This window comes from Gambusia affinis, linkage group LG08 (genome assembly GCF_019740435.1).
Source record: "Gambusia affinis linkage group LG08, SWU_Gaff_1.0, whole genome shotgun sequence".
Classification (NCBI taxonomy): Eukaryota; Metazoa; Chordata; class Actinopteri; order Cyprinodontiformes; family Poeciliidae; genus Gambusia; species Gambusia affinis.
In genome coordinates this window covers 24,727,360-24,753,844 of record NC_057875.1, presented here as the reverse complement: position 1 = coordinate 24,753,844, position 26,485 = coordinate 24,727,360, and the positions used below count along the sequence as shown (strand labels likewise).

The 26,485-nt window shown below is 41.0% G+C and overlaps 2 protein-coding genes across 2 annotated transcripts in view; one reads left to right on the top strand and one right to left on the bottom strand.

The window, feature by feature from the left end:
• The window catches only part of LOC122835965 (unconventional myosin-IXAa-like), a 158,271-nt gene that overhangs the window by 71,800 nt on the left and 59,986 nt on the right, over positions 1–26,485 (top strand). The window contains exons 3-6 of the mRNA XM_044125479.1: positions 18,393–18,487; positions 18,897–18,959; positions 21,205–21,304; positions 23,809–23,885. Of these exons, the coding sequence (XP_043981414.1) occupies positions 18,393–18,487; positions 18,897–18,959; positions 21,205–21,304; positions 23,809–23,885 (335 nt within the window). The remainder of the gene's footprint in view (positions 1–18,392; positions 18,488–18,896; positions 18,960–21,204; positions 21,305–23,808; positions 23,886–26,485) is intronic.
• LOC122835966 lies at positions 3,797–7,068 on the bottom strand. The gene is made up of 4 exons (XM_044125480.1): positions 5,803–7,068; positions 5,540–5,695; positions 5,233–5,325; positions 3,797–5,039 (listed from the first exon to the last, which is right to left on the bottom strand). Exons 1-4 carry the CDS (start codon positions 6,418–6,420, stop codon positions 4,746–4,748), a joined length of 1,161 nt encoding a protein of 386 aa, XP_043981415.1. The 5' UTR covers positions 6,421–7,068; the 3' UTR covers positions 3,797–4,745.

Genomic DNA, 26,485 nt, shown 5'->3' with positions numbered 1-26,485 from the left:
CCAACTCCTCCCCTCGTCATTTCTATATTCTTTACATGAAATGTTTTATAAACATTAATGTTGTTTCCTCATATCATCTCCACTGTCCGCCTTGCTGTCGCCTTGTCCTAGCGACGAGGTTGCTAAGTTGGTAACACTACTTTCTGTTGACCAAAGCCCCTTCAGTTTCTGTTAAGATAATAAAGGAATTTAGATTGACTTAATTTAGTTACTTGTTACCAGATGAAGAAACCCATAAAAGTTGGATCAATTATTCAGTTTTTTTCCAGTGTATTTTAGTTGCCTTGCTTTGAAATCCTGCCTCGCCGTGGCTTATTCGACTGTTTGGTTGAACCTTCATCGCTTTTATCCAAACACCTGATCTAGATCTTGGTGACGACGATTGGAAAGGCTCAAAGAAAGTGATGGAGACACGGGGAACGATGGAAAAGCGGAAAAAGTGGATTAACTGCAAATAATATCCTCTTTGCATTATGTAAAGATATTATCACCACACCGTCTATTGCCTAATATTGTGCAACCGTAATGTTTGGACCATCAAAACCCACAAGTCCTGAAGAGAAAAGCCTGATTTGACGCAGCAAGATTATTACGCCAACAATCACCATGGCGATTCTGTTCCCAGTAAAACCTCAGCAGGGTTAAATCTCATAAAAACATCCCTCTAACTTCACTATAACTTCATTTGTGTTCAGCTTATTTCTACCGCGTTCTATTAAGAGTCTAACGAAATCTAATCCCGAACACGATGGGAACGGCTTTACCCAGACGGCCCTTTGCTGCAGGGCACTACAGAAGGAAACATGGGAGCCTCACTCCTCCAGCCTGTGACCTGATTGCTCATTCTCCGTGCGTTAAGAAGACATTGAAACGAAGGAAACCTCTATCTCGCACGTTATCTTCTTCACCATAAATGGAGGCCTGTCTCCAGTGAGCAAGGGGCCACATCTGGATCCTATTGGCCCCAGGACAGACAGACCCCGTAAAAACCTCCTCCCTCTGCAGCGGACTGTCAGCAGCCTCACCACTACTGTCAGTGGGAGGAGAGAAAGGGAGTGGAAGAAAGAGCTTATGAGAGAGAGAGAGAGAAAAAAAACTGAGGAGAGAGAGAGAGAGAGAGATCAGCAGAAATCCAGAGGAGTGTAAGCAGGAGAGGGAAAAACCGAGGAGCATCTGCAGCTGAGATGTTTCATTCTGCTGAAGTGAAAAGGAATGGGTTGTTGCTAGAACTGCATAGCACATCAAAACACACTCAACATGGCGGCATGTTTGCTCATAGGCCGTATTTAGTATTTCAAGTGTCAAGAGTTTCGAACCCTGCTTGTTGGTGATTTTTTTCAGGCAGATAGGAAGCTGTCTGAATAAAAAAACAAGAGGAACTTGTGCTCTGTCTGTATTGGCACTCATAACTGTTTCAGATTTTCAGAGTCATGTAAAGTGAAACCGCTACTGAGGCAAAAGCTAAAATTGGAGAGTCGTGTACGTCGGGAACACACAGCCGTCGCAGTATCGGTGTGTGCAGTATTCACATCACAGAGGACTGTTTGGAGTGGCCGGTATTTTCCAAGAACTGAGACGTCCACACCGGACTCTAATGACCTTGTCCAAAATGCTGAAGGTCACAGAGTGATGGAAGCACAAGATCAGACGGAGAGGAAGAAAGAAAATGGATGTATATGACGACTGGCCAATATTACCTCCAGAGCAGTGATATCTGTCAGCCCTGGCAATACAAATAACTGGAAAATTGACAAACATACAAACATACAACATATGTTTGTCAGCAAGATGTGAAGTCAACTCTTGAAAACTAGTGTTTATATTATGTTTTCAAGGATGGAAAAATCACGATGTGATTTTATTACAGTATTGCTCAGAGACCAGGTTGGTTTGGATTCATATCTGAGCCTCACTGGAGCCACAAAACGTCTTTCTGTATTTACTCTGGTTATGTTTGTCTCATATTATTTGTTGTTTATGAAACATTTATGCGCAATGACAACCGAAAACAGACTAAACATGTCAGGGAGCAAATTTCTTTTGTTCCCATTATCGGTTTGTGAATTTAAGATTTTTTTTTAAGTGCTGGGCTTTTTTCTACTGCGATTGTTCGCAAAAGCCAGCTGGGTGGAAGCTCTTTGGTGGCACACACACAGACACAGGTCTGTATTTAATTGACCCTAATGAAATGTTTATTACTCCACCAGCTATTCACAACTGGCTGTGTGTGTGTGTCTAATCTGTTCAGACCATGTCTCATAAATCCCGATGCTTTGTAGTCTGTGTCTCTAGAATGAGGCTTCAAAATAGAAATAAAACAGAGATGTAGACCTTTCTGCAACCCCGTTCTCCCTCTCTCCCTTCCTGCTTCTATCCAGCGCTCTGACATACCAAAGCTTCTCCATTTTTTTTTCTTTTTTGGCAAATCCCGACTCGAGCTGGGGTGTGTGTGTGGGTGTGCATGTGTGTGTTTGCAGCTGGCGGTGGGCCCGTAACGCAGCGCAGCCTGACTGACAGAGAGCGCAGCGCGGCCTGTGAGGCGGTGTGGGAAAATCCCACGACTCGGTGTGTTGAAGTGTTAATCCCTCGAGAGCTGGACTGCTGTGTGAAAGTGTGTGTGTGGTGCAGTGAGATGATTAATTTGGGTCACAGGAGTTTGGGAGTGTGTGTGTGTGTGTGTGTTTATGTTTGACTTTTGTAATGCAGCTTGTAGTCGTGTGCAATTCAAGAACAAATGGTTCAACTTAAGCTTTTTATGGCTTTGTTTACCAATTGTACCATTCACCTACATCTTAGGCCAACTAATAATAATAATCAGATTTACTTGTTGCGAACAATTTTTTTTTTTTTTACTCAACTGAAGGAAAATGTGGATTACGACTTAGATACGCGATCAGTAAAGTCAAAGATTTAAATTAATCAGTAATAAATAATAACTCAGAACTATAAAGCTATTGGATAAAATATCTGTTGAAAACATATTTGCTATTTTATTTGCACTAATCCGCTAATAACACAGCCAATTTTCATTTAGCTCCTTAGCTTTAGCTTTTTCCTAGCTTTGAAAACGTTTAGCGCACTTAGCTTCCCCTAATTTAGTTTGTGTGGATAAATGCTATAGCCCTAATTTTCTTGGCTGTTCTGTAAACTTTCAGATGAATGAAGTTTGACATCTGCATTGAGGTTTTGTTTACCACTGTTATGAATCGTTTAAGAAGCTGTAGACGTTAACCTTGAAGCTTTGGTCAATTACCCAAAATCAGCACCAGAGCTAGCATCACACATCAGATCCAAAACTGAAACCAGGAGTTTCAAAGAGTCACTTCCTGAAGTACAAACTGTTCATATTTGCCCCGTTGGGGGCAATTTAACACGTTGTGTCATTAATACATTTTTGGTGTCTACATCATTGAATTTACCGCTACACTGAAAAAAGTAACCTATAGAATTTACCTAATAAATGTGAGGTAACAATTTGCATCTACTCTGTTGGGGTAGATTAAATTCCATATATTGAGTATAAATTAACTGAAGAAAAAATATATGAAATACTTAAAGAAATTGGGTAAAATTTTAATATTTATGTATATATTCAACAGCTACTTACTCAGTTAAATTAGGTAAAACTTTTTCTTGTTTGCTAGTAGGTAATACCTGATAATTACAAATCAAAGTTAATTAAAATCAGTTAATAACCATTACTTATTCAGAGAAGGTAAGATGTACCCCCAAAAAAGACATTCAGATCATACACCTTCTCAATGTTTTTAATACATGAAGTCATCAAAAACAAAAACACAGAATAAACTGCAGCACAACAGTGTCACACAACATTTCAAATAATGAACCTGTGTTATAACCTAACAACTTCAAATGCTGTTTCAGTAATGTTGGACAATAAAACATATCCTTGTTTTAGGACATCCAGACTGCTCAATAATAAAGGAGTAGATCAGAGAAAAGGAGAAGTGAGGTGATCAGAGCAGAGGTGCAAGGGATGTCCAATCACATGAAGATTTTCTTGTATCTAAACTCTTACTTGTGTTTCTTCAGCCTCACACAACAGTGACTGAGCAAATCTGCAATCTGCAGGTGTATTTATACACAACAAATAACTGAACTGCCTTGTTTATATGCAGCAATAATACACTAAATTATCCAAAAATGAATAAAGTGCAGTACACACCTTCACACAACATTTCAATGAATAAACCCGTTTTATAACTCACTAAGCTAAAGGCTTCAAATGTTCTTTCTGGATAATTGGTCAATGCAAACAACACTTTCAGAGGCCCCTTACTCTATTTTAAAAGCCACAAAACCCACACAAACTCTACAAGATTGTTTCTGTGTGTACAGTATCAAACATCTGGATAAAGACAGATCAGAAAACCAACATCCTTTAGTTTCTGTGCTTGCTCTCACTCTCAGAGACAGGATGAGAATAAAAGAAACAAACAAATGGGGAGGGAAAGAGGGTGAGTTCAAAATTCTTCAGGATTCAGTGGTATTGACCAGACTGGCCAGTTTCTATTGCTTTTCCATTTCTGTCAATGTGGAGAAATCAGAGAACAATGGAGTGGGCTGAGAGAGGCTGCAACATACTTGTGTATCCATCTGTACATATATTTCTGTGTCTGTGTGTGGAGCAGAGGAGGGAAGAGAACAAAAATATAAAACTATACTCCATTAAAACTCTCTGTCCAGAAAAAAGTTCCTCTTGGAACAAGAGGGGAAATGTATGTCTATTGCATGAGCTTGTTTTTGAGGCTGTGGACCTTCTTCAGTAGTTTTTCCCCATCAAGTTCCAAAAAGAGTTTTTGAAAAGCTTCAACTGTGTTCTTGAGCTGCTTTGGATAGTCAAGGTTGAGGGCATATATCAGTCCCATCAGCAGTACACATGCCTTTGTTCGCCTTCCACATCCTTCCATCACTTGGTTTCCCTCAATCACAATCGACACATCTGATGGATCCTCCTCAGCCATGATGTTGTGCATCACGATCACCTTCATTGTTTTGTCTGTGTAGTCCTCACATTCCTACATGTTAAAAAGAAAGAAACAAAAAAGATACACATTTTTAATTTTATTGAAGATGCTGTTTCAATACATTTCAACTTATCTAAAGGAGAGCAGAGGGGAGTGATCAGAAGATAATAGGAAAAGGGGAGAAAGAGGAAAGGAGTGGAGAGGATCCCTTGAGTTAATCAATCATCTGTTATCAATGACATACCTGGCAGTCATGGAAAAGATCTTCTTGTTTTTCACCAAGGTAGTTAATGAGGCAGCAGACAACTGCATCCCTTTTTTCCTCAATGCTCTGTGTCTGTAGGGAGATACAATGTAGTGAAAAGAGTTAGTGGAGAGTGGGGAGAGAATTGCATACACTAAGACCGAATTGCTTAAAAACCAAAGGGTAGTTTAAGTTGGTAAGGAGCTCAACTTTGTGCACAACAAAGCAATTCTTTACAAATTAATTCACTTTTAATTCACGTATATCAATAATGACATATTTGTGAAAAAAAAGTAAAATAACATACGTCATTTAAAGTGTCCAACAGAGGGTGCATCTTGGAACCAGCAGCCCCTCCTTTAGCACGCATAAGCTGCATAAGACCTGGTGTGTACTCATCAAGCTTTAGCATGAATGTCTCCTCCAAAGAAACTGTCGTGATACGTCTGAACTCTTCCTTGATCTAGGAAATAAAAGGACAAAAATAAAATTTTAAATGACAGACCAGATCTCATAGTAATCACATACATTTTTCTTGATGGGAAGGAAAAATTATAAATACATTCTCACCTGAGCTTCAATGAATAATGCTGGCCACCTTTCTTTAAACATTTCTTGCATTATTGCTGATTTAACGCTGGCATCCATGAAGTGTCTTCCAGTGGCATGATATGAGTTGTTTGCCTCTGCAAGGATTAGTTGTATGTCTCTGGAAAACTCAGGTACTTGAAATGGCACTGGCCATGCAGCAAGGCGACATGAATCAGGCAGAATAATGGTGTCGCTGGAATCTGACGATGTGGAGTCGGACACCTGTGAGGATGCATCATGATCTTCAGGGCAGATGTTTGTTTCAGGAGTACTTGCAGGATGGGTGCTCACAGAACTCAAAGAGCTCAATGTAGATGATGGTCCTGATTCAAATATTGGGTGTAGGTCAAGGGTGATGTTAGGCTCTTTTAGGATCATTTTAACAGTGGCCTTGTCATACAAGTCAGCAGTTGAGGTGACACTGAAAAACTGATTGTCAAAGTCTTTGTCTTGGTATAGTAGTCCATATTCCCCATGCAATTGGAAAGTTTTAGTAATTATGGAAACAAGATCATCTACTGTATTGGGAATTCCTGTTGGAAGTGTCAACTTCTTAATGCTGTGTTCTTGTAAAATGACTCTTAACTGGACTGCCATTGCTGTTTGATGTGTGCTTCCTCAGCTGTAGAGACAGAGAAAGAAAATAAGTTGAGACAGGTTGTTAATAGTTTATCAGATTATTTGAATAGGTTTGCTTCAATATTCTTCTGCCAAAGAAATAAAAGGAGATTTAGTTCAGTAGAGATTTGAATAAGTAATCTTTGATTGTCATTATTATAGATGTCATATTTATAGATGTAATATGCTTCATAAACAATATTACAAGATTCTGAAAACATTTATTAAGCACTGACGTTTTAACAATACCCAAGATAATATAAAATCAATTCTAAAATGTTTTACTTGAACACACAATTCCTTAAAAAATTTTTGGTGCAGCAACAGTGGGTGTTTACACACATAAAGGCGGGATACAGTGGTACTTTGTTTTCATTTTACAACATGTTTGTTTCCACTCTGGTCCACATCCAGCACGCTGGATGAGCGTCCTGTTTCCATGACGACTGACCGGAAAAGACGTGCGACACGTCATATTTACATGAGTCTTTAGAGTCCCGATTGTAAAAATAAAACTCTGAGAAGTAACGCTAAACTTTAACAACAGAGACACAAGTACACATGCATGCAGGTAATCTGGAGAGCGAATCATTTTGTTTTTAAACAGACCGCGGCGGAGACCGACTCTAGCAGCCATGTTAACTGAGCTAACGGGTAAACAACAACTGGCTGTGTCTCGGTGCAGCGTGATGTGGGAACAGAGACCTGCAGATACTTAATGACCATTATACCTTAACCACACTCGGCAAAAGCTGAACTATCCCCTCTACAGTCTATGTGTTGCCTAAACATCAGCCCATTCAATATATTACAAAAAACTGGCGTTGACTATAACCTTAAAACCAGCGGTCAGACACAGTCATGCATGCTGGCTAATCTTGTAAAAAGCACACCGCGAACACATTTCATTGCAACGTACCTGCAGTTGTCCAGACAGTTAACAGCCATGATGGCGCCAGGGACAGATTCAAACTTTGATTTCAAGTAATGGCATGTTACACAGATGCACATCGAATATAAGTGAAGTGTAATATCTCATCATTTCAAATATTACAATTTGCCTTCGCGGTATTATTCACAAATAGCTTACCTTCAGCTCACGGTTCGTTGGTAAAGGATGCAGAGTTTCCTGTCCCGCTCATTCAAAAACGCGGTTTGACGCATGCGCAATGTTGGAGCACCGGACTTAAGATTCGGGGGTATATTTTACTGTATTTTCCTATGCAGTGGTTTTTAATGTTAACGAATGGGTAGCATATGTAGAATTTACCCATTATTTTGTAATTCCTTGGCTAACTGAAAAAATTTATTAAATTTCATATGATTTGTATAGATCATATTTACCACTCTCCAAAATCACTTTTTTCAGTGTAGAGCATTAGCTTCACCTAAACACTGTGTTGATTTAGCATTAGTGGAACTAACACTTATGATTAGTACTTTAGAGTTAGCTAAATTATGTTTTTACCTAGCAGTGCCGACCACTTCTAAATGAGGAAGCGAAGAAGACGACGATCAAATTGTCCTTTTCCTCAAGTGTTGAAATCTGCAGCTGACTATTGGCATGATCACAGTGCAGTGATAACAGGAGCTTCAGACCAATATGACCAGAGTCGTTACAGAAAGCAGCTTTTTAAGTGATGCTCTCATTTAACTGAACATAAACCACACTGGTTAGGTTATGAGTTCAGCATGGTGTCCTAATTTAAAACCACCTTCCTGGTTCAAAACAGGCATCTAGTTACACCTTTAATGTTATCACGTGGAGCATTTGTATCAGGTTTCTTTCTTCTTTACAGCCGACTATTAAATAATGACGTTTACTCGGATGATATCCGTCCAATCTAATTAAGCTAACGCTATTCGGTGAAGAAAATGTTTTCTGTACTTATTCTATGGTCTTACCTAGCTGTGAGAGTTGGTGTTACTTGGTGGCAGCTTAATGAATGCAGCAGATTGTTGCCCATTTTAATGAATTATTTCAATGAATTATTACGCTCCCATCTTGTTCGGCCAAAACCTTCCCATCACATCCGAGGTTCGTCTTTGTTTCCGCTTTTAAACATGCACTTTCTTTCTTTATTTCTGTCCAGAAATCGTCCATTTTCATGGAAGAACATCTGCCAAAGCAGTTCTTCTAAGAAACAAAACCGTTGGCAACGATTCCTTGATGAGCACCGGGAACAATCAGAATCGATTCATTCTGATTCTCCACTTTTCAACTCTGCCTGTTAAAGTTACCAACAATAACCACACCCTGTGTATTTTTTCTTCTCATAGGAACTCTTGTCTTCCATAAAGCATGCAGCTAATGGTCTTGTCTTGTCCATAAAGGGAGCTCTTAGGAGTTCTGCTGGACTGTTTTATGGGGGAAAAAGGAAATGAGAAGCGATTTTTGAAATGATCTAAGTCGCTCCAGTATGCATGCAGGGAAACGAGCTTCCTGTTTGTTGGCTCCAACATACTGTCAGCATTTCAACACTTCACTAAGCTGATTTAAATCTTAACATTCTTGGTGTTGCATTACTTAGCTGAAGCAGCATGCATTCAGTTCAGCCTTCGCAGAGCGGAATAATGTGCTAACAGTGTCCTAGCTAAAATATGTCTTTTTTTTTAAAGCCACAGTAGATAATTTTTCTTAAAATGTTTTTTTACATATTTGTTAAAACTATCATCACATCGTGACAGTATAATATGAGACAAATAATCTGTGTGCACACTGGGAAGATTGACAGCGCTAAGATGCTCCCCCTGCCTCTGATTGGTTGTTTCTAACTTGCACTGGCAGAAGGGGGAGGAGCTTAATTTGTTTTGTTTTTTTTCCAGATTCAGTTTCTTACCAGACTGTCAAAACATAGACAGTTTTTAATAAACATTACTCACAGCAGCTTTAAATCTCTGCGAAAAATAAATGACAGACAACACAGTCACGTATTCCCGCCGATCATCTCAGCGATGCTGATGAGCGATAAGAGGGGCTGACATGGAAAGTCCACATATAAAAGCAATGCTGAGATGATCAGCGCTCCTGCAGAGCCAAGCGTGTGCGACATAATTACCCGAACCATTGAGCTAGCGTTAGCCGTCTCTCTTCCGGTTCACGTGGAAACAAAGAAGGATCCAGTTCACATTCTCAGAGACGCATCCCCCTGGAGCCTGCGTGTGTTACCCTCCGGTGATTCAAACCTTACCATGCAGCAGTTAGTTGGTGCTGAAAACCACAAATGCTCCTTGCACCTACTGAAAGTATCGGCAGATGGAGTTGATGCAGGAAGTGAATGCTGACGGTTATTTCTGACTGACCTGACTCAGGAGGAAACCCCTTGAATGATAAGAGGGGCTGACATGGAAAGTCCACATAAAAATGATTATATATTTTAAAAGTTTTGCATTTCAACTCTCAGCTAAAAGCTGTTTTTACTTCAAAAAGACCCACCTATAAAAGCACAGTCCGTAAATTTTTAATGAGGTCAGGACTGTTGCATAATTAAAATGTTAGCCTGCTTTATCCATTTCCAAACCGCTGTTGTCGAGTGTTTGGTAGCTTTTCATTTGAGGCTTGGTTGAGCCTTTAAAGCTGATACATGCTTCTACCACAGGCCCTGGTGAGCTTGTAAAGTTATTGCTGAAACTATAAATACACATCACAGTCCAGTACTGGTGTTAGGGATGCCTGATGTATCAGTTATTACAGCCAGAAACCAGCGATCTGAAATCTGGGTGTCGTGATTAACTTTGACCTGAACCCTCAGAGACACATAAACACGGTAACAAAATCAGCCTTCTAGCACCTGAAGAACATTTGTAGGACACGATCTAAACTTTAGTTGCATTGATTGCCAACCTGTTCAAAGTTTCTTTTAATTACTATTAAGTGAATCATTGATTATTTTTGATTTGATGTTGTTTGATTGAATGTAAACTCCATTGCTTATTTCACGGTTGGTTGGTGTGTGACGTTTTTATCATGTAAAGCACTTTGAACTGCCTTGTTGATGAAATCTTCTACATACATGAACTTTTTTCACGTCTTTATTGGCTCCAGAAGTCAAACTGGGTCAATATTAATAATCGATGATTATTTCCGTCTTGTAGTTGTTGTGTTTCTGGAGGGTGCTTGACTTGCTGGATTTCTGTGGGCATGTTACAGTAGTAATGATGCAACGCAGGATTGTTAGGTGTTACATGTCAGCTCTGGTGTTTTTTTTTTTTTTTTTTTACAGTTTGAACTTATAGAAAAATGAATAACATCAGTAATAACAGGATTGGATATTGATCATAACAGTAATATTAATATTGGATATTGGCCCAAATTTAGATAATCACGGCCAATGGCGATCTCTGATGGCTGTCATTAAAAACAACGTGTTCCTCCAATACATTTCTCCATTTCTCCTGCTACTTTAAAAGCTATATTAACACCCTGCTCTGCTTCTCTCCTCTAGAGTAGTAAGGTTTTAACAAAGCGCCCTCTAATGCAAATGCATTAAGCCTCTCGTAGTTTACAGGCGTTTCTGTTGCATCCTGTGAGCCAGTGTCAGCATGGCGGCCAGTTTTAAGCTAAGTTGTGGTTAAATTAAGCAATAAATCCTGGGCGCTCTCTCAGCTGGACGGTACAGAGTGGGATTTTTTTTACCCTCTCTCTCTTTATTTTTTTGTTTTTACATTCAGCACCGCTCATTAGTCCTTGGCGTTAAGTACCCGTGCTTACCGCATGAAGCATTCCTCCTGTGCAGTTGTGTCACCTAATGGCATGTTGAGAAAAACATTTTCACCCGGCGAGTGAAAACCACACGTAGGATCTGGAACAAACTGGTTCTGCGGAAAGCTGAAACCAAACCGGGGGTCGATTTTTGTCGCTGATTACGTTTTGATGCAGCGATACCGACCTGGGTTCGCGTCACGCTCGGCATCCAGGAGACAGAAGGTTTCTTCTTTGTTTTCGGATCGGCGCTAAATGTCTGTGAAGGACGTGTCTAGATGTAAGCTGCAGAAGAGAAGGGAAGCGCGATCCATCGGTACGCCGGTCGATGACCGCCATCATCTTCACAATGTCAAATGTTGCAAATCTTTTCTGATCCTGTCCCACGGTTTCATCTTTTTTTCTACGTGTATTAACTGCCGGACCAGAAGTTCCCAGCAGAATTGATGAAACGTGTTGCATGATTCAGAAATGGAGTGGAAAGTTTTTGTGAATATTGTGATGAGGTGAAACCAGGGAGTTTTGACTTGTGGTTTTTATGCCAGCTAACTGGACAGTTGAGGGTTTACAGATATTCAAGTTGCACTGTGTGTCAAAATCAGCGTGTTGAAGTTGAGCGAGAACTTGAGCTCAGTTTCTGTTATAGATGCTCCGATCCAGTATTGATATCTGTATTGGTGCTGATATTGATCATTCTCAGGAAGATCAAAGTGCCTGAATCATAATCGCAGATCTATTCAGTCTAACTCTACATTTAAAATAATAGTTACATTCAAAATAACTAACTGCATTTTCTGGACCATTTGAGAGAAAATTTGCTGCAGATTATTTGCACGTGTTTGACCAACGTGGTCGACCTTTTGTTTTTGTCTGTTTCCATTTTTATACTTCAATCTGCACTGACTGAACAAATGAAAGTTGTTTTTACATGTTTGGCCAAAACTTGTGAAGCCACTGGTGTATTTACTGTAGGTGTGCTGTACTGGTGCAGAGTTATCAAATTCATTTATAATTCAGTACATTTATATCTGTATTTTTTTTATTTTTAAATAAACACTTTAAGTCGATTCAGCTCTGTTTCTCTGTATCGGATCGTTATTGGCCGATACTGAACCTCTGATATCTGTATCGGTATCGGAAGTGGTGCGTCCCAAGTTCTCACCTCTCTCTTAGCCCAGCGGCTTTGTTTGCCACATTTCTCTCTCTCCACAAATGACAGACGCATCCATAAGCACCTGTTTTGCTGAGCATTTCCAAATCTGACTTCATACCTAGAGGTCAGGCTTGGCCAACACCCTCCCTCCCCCCGTCCACTGCACATTCCTGCTCTGTTTTTCCCAGCGTGCCCTGAAGCCCAGCTGCACCTGCTAGCAGGGAACATGATGTGACGTCATCTTGCTGCATGCCACTGTGGAAGAAGTGAGGGGAAAACCAATATCCGTGGCACCACAAGGACGACCCTCCTGGGAAATTCACACATTTATTCTGAAAAGTCTGATCATTCCTGTGGCTCCGGTAGTTGTGCTGCGAACTGCTTTCACCAGTTGTCCGTTCTTTTTTAGCAGCGGCCTGTATTAATAAATATAAAGTCGCGGTTTAATTGCTCTCTGCGTGATATTTGCCTTGGAAGTCATCGCTCCGGTCTTGGAATAAGGTCCGTCCGTTTTCCAGTAACGAGTTGGAAAAGTTTTTTGGATTTCCTAAGTGTTGCATTCATTTAAACTGACTGCAATTTAAAGAAAGAAAAAAACCCAACTATCTAGAGAGAGTGTTATTCACACTGGCATCATTATGTTTCCGTACTGCAGAGTGCTGTGTTACTGATTTAACTTGGTAAAAGCCAACAGAAGTGCAATTAGACGGTTTATTTTTGCAGCTTTTACTAGACTTTACCCACACGGCAGCCATATTGGATTTGAGGCGAGTTTGTGGGTACAACTCTGACCTCAGGGAGAAACCAGCTGGGCTTTTTTCCCCCTCTTGTTTGAGTAGTCTTACTTCAGTGTACAAATGTGCTGGTTAAAACTGGTCACTGTTTGAGAAAGTTTAAATGTAAATATAGAAAAAGTAAAACAATACCAAGCAATTCTTTATCAGTGTGTGTCCATAGCAACCTAGCAATATCATCTGAATCGTTTTGAGTTGCTCTGCCGAGGGTTTTCCTGACCAGTAGTGAGTTTTGGTTTTCTTTAAGGTCTGACCTCCTGTTCTGCTGCTTTTATTGGATGTAATTCCTCTGATTTATTCGCTGAACAAACAAAAGTCCAACGTGCTCCTATTTTTAGCACCAATGTGTCATCGCAAGAACTAAACTTAGCGAGGAATTTAATGCCCCCGAGGAATCCTCAGTAATTGGCTCTTTCTTTATTTGTACACCACTTAACTCTGCCTGCAGGGCAGACGAACACCGAGCAGCGGAAAGTATCGACCCGGCCGATTAACCTGGGTCAGCTCAGAGTAAACTGTCACAGAGCAGCTCAACACATTTTTGAGAGACAAAAAACCCCCCAAAAAACAACTCCCGTCTTTGATCAGACATAATCCCTTAAAAACCATTTTTCTGTGTAATCCTGCATCATTTTCAGCTCAACCTCAGAAAGGAGGAACTCACTGGTTCCCTTGTTGCAATTGAGATTTTTTTTTCTTGCGCCGTGCGTGACGAATGATTTCCTCAACACGGATTTCTCTCATAAACGCCGGCAATTAAGCTGTCAGAGGTGCAGCTTTGTGTGTCTGTCTGATCCGTATCAACAGCGTAACGTTGCAGCTGACTGCAGTCGTGCTAAAATTGTTAAATGAGGCGACAAATGTGGTTAGCATCACTATGCAGAACTGCGCCATTAAATTTACTCTACATGTGAAGCTCTTTGCTGCTCGTACTTAAAGACAACAAAGTTGCTCTTTCGCTATATTAGCTAAATGCAAATGTGTTGCTAGCATGGTTAGCATTAAAGGCTAGCTAAAGAAACAGAGTGTGTCCTAAATTACTTTGCGGCCGTAAAATTTGGTCTTGAATATTAATGTTAATTTTGCTAAAACTTATAAATACATTTGGAAAACAGAAGCCTGTGAATAAATATCACAGTGTAAATGAACAGCAGAGAAGGTGTGATTTTCACTTTGACACCTGTTTTGTGGAGGGAAGAAAAACTGCTTAGGGTCACCGGAAATGGTATTTCTGCGTGGACAAGAGTCACAAACGGCTAATAACGTTTCTGTTTCACAAAAAACTCTTTAACATTGTGTGAACAGACCTTAATTTGACAAACACGCCTCATTGGAATTAATCATTTAGTAAACATGACTGTATCACATTTATTATTATTCTCGCTATGGAGCAACAACCTAAAATAAGCTAATCTAATATTAGCTTATTTACTAGCTCGCAGTTAGCAGCTGAACAGACATTGGCTTAGCTTGTAGACTGTGAAGATGTGAAACATGTAATTTTGGTGGGAATCGCTCGTATAGTTTTCACACCATTCAGCCCATATCCACATACAGTGTACGGAAGAGTCCCATAAAGCACCGTACATTTGCTCTGAGGTCCCTGTTTCGTGCTACAGGCTGCTAGCCAAGCAGATGTTTGGACGCATAGTCGTTTCTCAAAGTATCATAAAGATTTATGAGGGCAGGGATGCGCAGCAGCTGGATGAGACAGAAATGACTATGAAACAGGGTGAAGCAGAGGAAGGATAAACCAGGTGATGCATATTAATATTTAAGTCAAACAAAGCCGACCTGCTAATGCTAATAAAAGAGGATGTTTTCTGTCTGCCCCCCCCCGTCCTGTAAGTTCCAACACGGTAAAACCTTGAGCATTGCTCGCTTCCTGAGGATGATGACCTGGGGTTTCTGCAGCTGTGGAGGAAACAGCAGGCTAACGTAATGTGACAGCGTGGAAAGAGCCCACAGGGCCATACCAGCGCGGAAGCTGCATGCATTAGCATAACGTCGGTGTGAGGTTCTTATGCAAATAATAGAACAAGGCGCATTTTCACGACACGTTTATGCCTTTAGGTGCAATGTATTTGCATCATTAAAAACATCTGCATCTTTAATGTGTTGAGAGAAACTTATTTTTAACACCTACAAGCATTTCATTTTTGGATGCTGTCACACCACAAATGTAGCATTGTTTTAGTTTGTGGCATAACATCATGTTTTAAACATAAAAAAACAACAACTGTTGAGTCTTTCAAGAGTTACAAATGTTTGGAAAAAGAAATGTCATCCACCCCTCGGGCCTTTCTTGTTCCTGGTTGTTTTCTCGAGGCATGGGAGCAGGCATAAATCAAACTTCACATGTACAATATCTGTCTCAGCAGTTTCTTTGGAAGACGTTTCCTTATTGCATGCAGGTTTTTACGTGTCACATCAGCTCGATGAGCCACTTTTTAATGGGTGTCATCTGTACATCTGTGCTGCACGACAGGTTTGGCGCAGATTAAGTTTCAATGAACACATCTGGGCTGTAATAAGAGGTTACACATTAGTTTGGCATATCACAGGTTTAAATGTTTTGTTTTTAAATAAACAAAATCGACACCATGCTGCGGCTGCACCACTTGATGTATAAAGAAAGGCTTTATGAAGGCCATTAGTTCTGCCAAGATTTCTAGTTTTCTCGTCTTTTCCCTCGAGATAATCCATTCATTTCCTCTTCAGTTGCTGATTTATGGTTCTGATTTGTTTTCACCAAACAGAAGAAGACCAGGGTCATTGTTGCGTTTATTACGAACCCAAAAAAAACTAATTCTGGTCCGCCTAAGAATCCAGGTGTTGGTTTGGCAGAAGTGAACTGTGGTGCAGTTTGAAGGCTTATGTGAACACCGTGCGGACCGGAGACCGCTCCAAAAGCAGGAAACCGGGCTACAACGCAGGGCATTCTGGGAAAATACAACCAAAACAAGCATCCTAGCATTAAATGGCTCGTGGTGTTTTTGCCACCAACATCAAATAAATCCTTCTACGGCTAAAATCTGACGCCACTCCACTTTTGTTTGCATTATGTGAAGAAGGAAGTGGCACTCAACTTCTTTTGCTGAGGTTTTTTGTGACGTTTTCTTTAGTTGTTCCAGGTGCAGCGGCTCCACAGGTGAGGAGGTGCTGCACCTGCGTTTGTGTTTTTTCAGGAAGTTTTTCATTTGACCCAGAGCAGAGTGAAAGCGAGCCACACCAACTGAAAATGTACCAAATGTTACAATTTTCGTCCCCAATCAAACAGAGTCTATCAGACTAACGTGTGAAAACACCTTAAATTTCCCTCTTTGAATTGTTGTGAAGACGTGACTGTTTGTCTCAGGTGTTGACTCTGTCATGCCCACTAGAGACAGGAATACACAGCTTTCAGTGACGATGCTTTCAGATGGACCGTCTCCTTTTTTTTTAAGAGCCCTTGACTAAACTTTGGAAACATGGAGTTTCAGGACAGGAGAACGCATCAATGTCCCGACCTCCAAACTCCTGAATGCTCCCGGGACGCTCCTCACCCCGAGCGTACACACACACACACACAGTGTGTGTTTTCCTGCGCTGTGGTCACAGTAGGTGTTGACCATGACGTGCAGCTCCACTCTAAATCATCCAGGCTCTGCCGCCCTCCTCATTAATCTCCTTCCCGCTCGCAGAGAATGCACACAGACCAACTCGCCCGTGCGCGATGGGCCGCGTTTCTTTAAGATCCGTGTTTTTAGCCAGGAGCTCACACACCGAGCCGGCGGTGGTTTGATGAATTCAGGAAATGGATTTTCCCCCTGAAACTAAAAATGGAAATGTTTAGCCACATCCAGAGGTGATTGAGTTTGGCTTTTCATTTTGGATGGTCGACTCGGTTGCTCCGCCTTGGTTGCTCTTTTTGATCCCATGTTTGTGTTTCAGTTTGTCGATCTCAGGTCAGCTTGACCGCAGATATTCAGATTAAATAAAAAAATTTAAAAAAAGAAGAGAGAAACGAATCTTCACAATGTCATTATTTTTTCACAAAATTTGCAATAAGACTGCTTTAAAAAAAAAAGATATTTGCAAAGATTTCACATAAATTCAAGAAAGCTATGGAGAACGTCGAGCATCCTCATCAGGAGACCGATTGCGGTCAGAGGCTTCTTCAAATTTGCTGTGATACAGTCTGCTACTGGAGATCCTTCCTGCCCACAGCAAACAAATTAAAACAATATCATAAATGACACAGGAAATACAAAAAGTATACCAAATCAATAAAAATACATAACAATGTAAGAAATAATAAAGTAGTAAGAAAAATAATAACAAAAAAAAATAACTTGATTAGGAACAGAACATGCGTGGTCCTCACAGTTTCCTTGGTTTCTGTCGCCCGTTTTGTCGACCTGAATGTGTGTCAGGTTCTGCTGGTGTTCTCCAGGGTTTTATTATTATTTTTCCTTGGTAATGAATCAGATCAAAGCTGGATTCAGCGGCAGGTTTTCCTTTCATTAGCCGAGTTGTTCCAGCCTCTCTGTGTTTCTGCTGCTTGTTATTTAGGCAGAAGGCCAGGTTTATATCATCTTTGATGCCAAAACGCTTGTATTCCTATTTAAAGTTGTGCCTTTTCTGGTTCTCTTATTAACTTTTTTTATTATTATTATTCCTCCCCCGTTGACTTTCTTCTTCTGACTTTCTTCTCTTTATATTTTCCGTTTGTCTATTAAATCTCTTTGTTTTCCAGCTCCACTCCTGCCCTGATTTCCTTCCTTCTGCTGTTTGGTTCAAAGCTTTTATACCCAACAGATACTGGTTTCCCCTCGCCTCGTTTCTCTTTCTTCTCCTCGTCGTCTCTCACCCCAGCGGGCCCCATCGCTCTCCTAACGAGAACACGAATGAGTCCCCCAGGCGCCCCTAATGATGGGCTCTCTCTGTTGGTCTGCGTCGCAGCAGAAATGCCCACCATGAGGAACGTCTGTGTCTGTTTTCAGCTGCGCTCCGTTTGCCTTCGCAGGAATTTGGCAGCTCAGAGTGTGTGTTTGCATGCGCTGGTGTGTGTGTGTGTGTGTGTGTGTGTGTGTGTGTGTGTGTGTGTCTCCAGACCCTTTCCTGCACCTCCTGACCTCTGATAGAGTATAATCTCTCTTTTATCTCATAAATACTCACTGTTCCCGATGTCTGAATATTACGGGTTAAAGATAATTTCTCTGGTTTCTTGTGTTGGTTGAGTGAAGCTGGGATTCTTTACCTGTATCATCTGAAGGACATTTTTTTTAAAAAATTTAAATTTCTTTTATTTCCTCCGCAGGCTTTTGGGAACGCCAAGACGGCGCACAACAACAACTCCAGCCGCTTCGGGAAGTTCATCCAGGTCAACTACCAGGAGAGCGGCACCGTCAGAGGGTGAGAGTGGAAGGAAAACACCGAAACTTCCATCTATTTTATTGGGATTTTTGTGATCGGTCAACATTAAGCGGCGCACAATTTTATTAAAATTTGGGTTTAGTAAAAAGCATGCTCAAGGATTATTTTCAAAAGATATTTTTAATCTGAGAAGATTGAAACGAGCCTCGTCGGAGCTCCAGCGGCGAAGCGATGCCGTTTTATTACTAATTTTGCTGTCGTGTCTTTGTGCAAAGACAGCAGAAGAAGTCTAAGACTAACAGGGATCAAAGTTCACCGGTGTGTGAAATAATGTGTAAAAAATCTACACAGTACAATCTGTTCTTTTATTTTCAGCTTGATTTCTAATCAGATAATCAGCAGCTTTATCCAGACTCTGTTAATCGTATCTGTTTTTGTCTTTTTTCAGAGCTTATGTGGAGAAATATCTGCTGGAGAAATCCCGCCTGGTGTACCAGGAGCACAACGAGAGGTGAGCGAATTCAACGCCCCTCATCTTTCTCATCCGGTTTACAGGGTGCAGATCAGGCACCAAATTGTGTCTGTGCACAAAATCAAATCAGAAACTAATTTTCTCTTATAACTGTTTGTATCTATTTTACAAATCTGCGTCTCTGTGGTTTCTGGGATTGTAATACCCCTCTGGCGCCAGTAGGTGGTGATTGTCGACATTAACCGCATTGATATTCAATAGAAGAAGATGATATATTACTTATTGCAAACAAATGGAAAACAAATTGGATAGTTTTCATGAAAATCTTTAACTTTGTAACTAAAAACTGTTAGTATGCAGACAAAAGACGATTTTAAAGCAGAAAAAAATAAAGAATCTCCGGGTTAGCTGAAGTGACATAACTTTGAACAGTTTACCATGTACTTCGGACGCACTCAAACATAAACTTGTCTCGTGCTAAATCAGCTCCGGCGCTCTGAGCACCACCTGTGTTTGAGTCCCTGAAGTGGTTTTTCCTCCAGGTAACACGATGACATAACCTCCGCGTCACCCGTTCCCCTCAGCTGTCCAGAAATCACAATGAGAGTAAGCCGTCGTTTTGGGGAATCTAGCTGCGTGTCCATGTTTTACTACAGGTCAACAAATCCCTCTAACCCCAACCGAGTGAAGGGTTTCTGCTTCACCTCGACGACAGGCCCTGGTAGCGATATTGATAGGGTGGAAACGGGTCGGGAGGGGAGCGAGCGACAGGATGATGGACTGCAAACTGTCTTAAATCTTAACTCTTTTCGGGCGTGCTGTGGTGGCGTAGGGGATAGCGCAACCCACATTTGGAGGCCTTCAGTCCTCGACGCAGCCGTCGCGGGTTCGATTCCCGGACCCGGCGACATTTGCCGCATGTCTTCCCCCCTTTCCTGTCAGCCTACTGTCATATAAGGGACACTAGAGCTCACAAAAAGACCCCCTGGTGGGGAAAAAAGAAAAAAAAAAGTCAAGTCTTTGGCACGTTGCCCCCGGTGTATTGAAAGAAAAAATACTTGGGAAGACATGATCAGGGCGAAGGCTAAGCTGCCGTCAGAAACTGGGTGAAGTACATCATTACACTGGAAAATGAAGGTTCTGCCGCAGTGGGCATACTTTGTAGGTTTTTCCTTCTTGAGTATTATTAATAACGTCAGGATAAAACTGGCTGCAGAGAATGAATTTATGACTACAAAGTGTTTTCCTCTTGCTTTTTTTTTTTTTTTTTTGCCACACTTGCCAATCTCCACGAAGAAACAGCTTCAACAATTACAGATATAAACGTCATTTGTATTTTATTATCCCATTTGTGTTAGCACAATCTTTCAAAAATCCGTCAGAGAGAATCAGAGCATCTCGTCTGTTATTTTATACCTCAAGAATGTGGAACTTCTTAGTATTTATAAAGACGAAAATCTATTTTGCAATGTGACCAAACCGCCTGCAGAACCGACATTTTGGTGAGCATGTGAATTCGTTGATACTCTGTGACAAGATAAATGTAAAGTCCTGGTCCTGTAGCTAAAAGCAACAATTTCTTGTTGTGTTGAATTTTCCACTAGAATGTGAAAACTGTTTTTATAAACAACTGTGTCAAAAATAAAGGGCCAATTCCTGCATACCAATTTTGTAAAGTTGCAACAAATCCGATTTCTTCCATAGAGCTATAAACACAAGACACTTCTGTGTAAAAACAAAAAGATTATTTCAGATAAAAACAGAGCTGTCTGTCTCTGTGGATCACTGAAATAGAGCAGTTGACGTTACACAGCTCTGCGATGAAGCAGGATTTAAATGTTGGGCATCTAAATCTTGTTATCTGACAAGCTAACTATGCTAACCTGTTAGCACAGTTAGCTAACTAACTAATGTATTTGTAGGTCAAATATTGTACGTATTTCTAACGGGTGGGGTGTAAAGGATGTTTAATAGCTTGAAGCAAAGACTTGAAGTTCATTTCCAGATGGAATGAAATTGTTTTTCAGCTCGCTGCACGTCGTCCTGGATAATCACAAGTCGCTGCTTCCGACCCGGACGCTCTGCAGCGCCTTGTTTCGCTTAAAACGTGAGGCAGCGATGTCAAAAAGTCTGACTGATAGCCATTATGTGTTGCACTTTCTGTTTCAAAGTGAACAATGGCGAATTTCGCCTCATATTTCTAATTATTTCAAAGATCAACAGCAGGCGATGCCATTTGATGTAACGTGTGTGTGTGTGTGTGTGTGTGTGTGTGTGTCTGCAGGAACTACCATGTGTTTTACTACCTGCTGGCTGGAGCCAGTGAGGACGAGAGGAAGGCTTTCCACCTGCTCAAACCAGAGGAGTACCACTACCTTAACCAGGTCAGCCTCCAGCAAACTCACACGCATCCACACATATAAACAAACAAACAAACAAAAAAATCACCAGATTTCCATATTCATGGATCTTGATTTGTACACGTGATGAAAATGCAGAAAATGAAACAGACGGTCTCTCTGCTGGCTCCTGTTTACTCATTTATCAAAACTGGAGCATGTCTCATCGCTCACAGGTCCTGATTCCAGGCGTCTGTTTGTGTGTGTTCATATTTCTGTGTGTGTGTGTGTGTGTATGCATATGCCAGAAGCCTACATATTGTGTGCATCTTTTTGCAGTACATCTGTGTGTGCTGGCAGCTCCCTTTTCCTTACAGTACTGCAATTTACCAAGGCGGCACCAGAGAAATAAAACCAATTTTTTTTTTCTTCTTACGTCCCTCTACTCTGAAGAAAAAAAATAAATCATTTTGTCCCTCTCAGTTCTCCTTTAATCCCTGCAACAAAACCAATCCCCCCCCTCACCTCCACCCTTTCCTCTATGCCTACATGCAGCCCTGTTTCCATGGCAACTGCAAAACTGCGAAAGTCGGTCTGGTGCCTATTCGGTCGTGTGTCGAGCGCGCCAGACGTCACCATGGTTTCACGATTATATTATTCACACCGAGTGGTTTCCCTCCTCACCGCCGGATTAAATGGAGTCAAATACAAATAATTAACAATAACAATCTAGTTGTAATCTGAACCGGCCGCCTATTGCGCTGTCATTTTCGTGATAAATCCTTGACTTGTGGTTTAAAGCAACCACCTCTCAACGCTCTGTGTTTTACAACCAAGAGGACATTAGTGATCTTAACAGCTTTTTATGAATATTGTGTTCAAAAATAAAGGTGCAGATTTACTAGCTGACATTCAACATGTAGCTAACTGATCTTTACCTTAGCTGTGGGGAAAGGTCGGAAATTATTTCGAATCCAACAGAGTCCAATTAGAATCTCCCAAAAAGACACAAAGGAGCCATTTTTCTGCAACTGGCTCCTCTCCTGATATTTGCTCAAGTTTTATTCTCCGTTTCAAAGCAGCAGCTTGAAGGAGAAGAAAAACGTTTGTCTCTAACAAAGATAGAGTTGACTTTTTAAAAGCTTCTTGCACATTTCCTGCTTCTGCTGACCGTCTTCGGCACCGAAAAGAACTAGCTTTGAGATTTCTCAATCGATCACAGCGTGAACACTGAAGAGTGCCGTCAGAGGAAACCCGGGCTGAGTAAAGGCGGTGGGAGGAAAGGCTGAGCTTCCAGGATCCTTCCATTCCAACGTGATTCCTCGGTGCATCCTTCACCCGAGCTCATTCAGTTCTTTGCTTCTGTGTCTCTCTTAACAGGACTGTTTTCTTTTCCTCTTAAAAGTAGGACTAGGGAAAGTCTTTAAGGCGTTTTCCCTCGTCTGACGCTGACCAGAGAGCATGTAAATATGGCCAAAGCGACTGCAACTGAAGCTCGCCTTTGATTTTTGTAAAGTGAAGCCTGATCAGCTGATGTGTTTGCAAAAAGAAGGAAAGGAGGGGAAAAAAATTGGATGAATAAATAAAGACTTTGTCTTAAAAAGCAGCTGATTGTTAAAATGTAGCTGGTTTTCGGCAACAGAAGCAGCAGAAAATCCAGAAAAATGTGATTTAGATCAGCTTTGTTGGTAATTGATCTGTGTTATTATACAGTATTGGACTTGAACAAACTGGCAGAGCCACATTGATGCAACTTGCACGTTTTTAACATTTTTATATTGTAAACTGTCTGCGCTCCAGAGCTACCGGCTGCTCTGGTGAGTCTCAGATTTTGACTTCCGATTTTGAAACTCCCTGTAACATCCATGTCGGTGATGAGTGTTTATGAACCTGTCTGAGTTTGTGTGAAAACGTCCGACTCTTTGACACCGTGTCCGTCTCCATCGGTCCTGATCTGATCACCGCTGCTCTGCTCTCCGTCTGTCGCTCCGAGACGTCCGGCTGCTTCTCTATCTATCCATCCATCCATTTCCTGAACACCCTTCTTCCCTAAATGGGGTCGGGAGGGTTGCTGGTTCCTCTCCAGCTGCGTCCCGGGCGAGAGGCGGGTTCACCCTGGACAGGTCGCCAGTCGAGAGGCGGGTTCACCCTGGACAGGTCGCCAGTCTGTCGCAGGGCAACACAGAGACACACAGGACATACAACACACTCACACCTAGGGAGAGTTTAGAGAGACCAATTAACCTGACAGTCATGTTTTTGGACTGTGGGAGGAAGCCGGAGAACCCGGGGAGAACCCACCATGCACAGGGAGAACATGCACACTCCATGCAGAAAGACCCCGGGCCGGGAATTGAACCCAGGACCTTCTTGCTGCAAGGCAACAGCTCTACCAACTGCGCCACTGTGCAGCCCGCCGCTTCTCTAATTCACACAAAATTTCAAAAGTTTCTCTTCAAGAAAACCTTTTTGCAAGAGTTGTTAGTGTTTCTTTCTCTCTCTTTTTTTTTTTTTTGCTTTTGTTTTAACCCACTTTGCCTTGCTTCCAGATGACAAAGAGACCACACAAACTCCACTGGGACAATTTCTATGAGTCTGAGCTGGTCAGTATCGCGCCAACTTGTTTGTGTATGTCTGTGTTTATGGGTGTGTCATGCTTCAGTGGGGGTTTTTGGTGCCAGTCCTGGTCTTGTTGTCTCTCCTGGCTGTCCACACCCCGCCTGCTTTCAGCGAACCGGTCCGACGTTAGAAGCAGGCTGGCCTTGGCTCTGTTAAATGTGCTGTAAGATGTTTGAAAGGATACCTTGTAATGTCACCGTTTTGGCAGATCTTTGGGAACACGGCGAAACGTCTGTGTCCCTGTTACTTACAGATGCACCGATCCCAATTTGGGGCTGATTTATGATATAAAAGACCTGTTGTCGTCGTATCAACCTCCCAGACCTCTCAGGTCTTCTGGTTCTGACTCTTCTCGGAATCCCCAGAACCAGAACCAGACATGGAGAACCAGCGTTCAGTTTTTATGCTCCTCTAATCTGGAGCAAGCTTTCAGAAAATTTAAAAATGGCCGAAACACTGAGTTCCTTTAACAACTGGAACGCCATAAAGTGTCAAACTGTCATTGTTTTGCTTTGCTTTGCCACCGCAATGTAATGATTTAGATTCATTTTCCTTCTAATCCTGCAAAGTGCTTAGAATTGCCTCGCTGTGGAAAATGCGCTTTCCAGAAATGAGCCTCGTCCTGCCTTGACTGATCGGAAAGTTTTTTTTGCTTTTTTGTTACTTATATATATATAAATGTATATATATATATATATATATACATTTATATATATATATATATATATATATATATATATATATATATATATATATATATATATATATATATATATATATATATATATATATATATATATATATATATATATATATATATATATATATATATATATATATATATATATATATATATATATATATATATATATATATATATATATATATATATATATATATATATATATATATACATATATATATAAATGTATATATATATATATATATATACATTTATATATATATTCTGTATTTCCGGGCCGCTAATGCCGATCCTGCTGATGATCTTCTGATTTCACGGTGCATCTTTACAGTTAGTGAAATAAAGTGTAAATGAAAAGGAATCCCTTCAAACAAAGCTTTTGGATGATGATGATGATGATGATGACACCACAGCTGCAAACGGCCATCTTTGTAAGGAAGCCTCAGGATTTCACTATGAATAAAGGATTGCTTAGTGTCCGACAGTCAACTTTAACACTTGACACTAATTTAAAAAAAACACAGCTATTGATCTTTGTTGCCCTCTCAAAGCAACAACAGACTTTTTAAAGGAAAAGCATTGAGGGAAGTGGTTCTGTACCAAATAAACAAAGAAAAGACAAGAACAAGACTCTGTATTATAATAAAAACTCTCTAGAATTACAACGTTTTGCTAATATTTAGACGAGGATCTAAAGTTTGACTTGTTCTGATTGGAGGAAAACACCATCTCAACATGATTGATCTACCGGCTTCACGTCCAGAAACTTCCCTACAAAGTGTGTGGTCTGAGTCCATTCTCTCTCTGTGTGTGGGTGTGTGTGCGTGTGTGTGTGTGTGTGTGTGTGTGTGTGTTCGCCGATTTGCTGCTGTCCGCCACTGTCCTGCGAGCCTTAAGATGAAGTGTGTAATGTTTGGTCAGCGGGATTTGTTGTGTGTGTCTAAGGGATTCGGTATCGCCTAATGGGAGATTATGTTCCTCTGACTGTGCCATTGAGCAAACACACGAGCCATGAAAATTGGTCCTAACAAATATATCCCAATTTCACCACATTTTATTCTTGACCGTGGCATTGTGCATCCGGTTTTTCTTTTATTTATTTTTTTCTTTAAAACTTCTCTTTTATCCGAGGTTCTTGCCCCGTTCCCAAGAAGAATAACTTGAGTGTCATAATATAGTGAAATTCTCTTCAAAGCGGGGCTCCAGGAAAGCAGTCGTCGGCTCAAAGTGAAACAAGCTGCAGACGTTGGAGTGCGTCGTAACATTTCCTGCTGCAAAACAGCCGTTTGTGTTTGTCGGTTCCTCCCGTGGAACATTCTCCACCTCGCAGCCGAAGCTGGAAGGAGGAAATTCAGCAGTTTATTGGCATAATGAGAGACGCTTGGAACACACTCAGCCAGTCTTTGCTGCAAGAGCGGTTCGAGTAATTTCTGTGGAAGCGTTTTTCCGTTTGAATCGAACATTTCTTATTTTGCGGCAGAGTAGTGTTAAACAATGCTGCTCTTATGCGAATAGACTGTTGCCATAAACACCTCGAGTTTTATAGTGATAATTTCTCTTATAAAGGGACTTAATGTCTGAATGTGGGAGTTCAGTGGAGAGCGGAGTGGATTCGGCTCAAAGTATCAAGACACTTGAGCAACTATCCAAACTATTATCCTTCTTGACATATAAAAACATCACAGTTACATGGCTCTGTGGAAAGCTTTCTGACATTTAAATATGAGTATGTAATTGGTGCTGTAATTTAGTGTGTTGTAATTTTAATGTGGGATCAAAGTGTAAAACTTTAAAACTGCTGTGTACTGCTGGCACCTCTCCACCTATCAATCTCCAACACTGTTTCTTCCCTTATTTGGAGGAGGCACTGTACCTTTTTCCACCCCAGGATCATGGTCACAGAC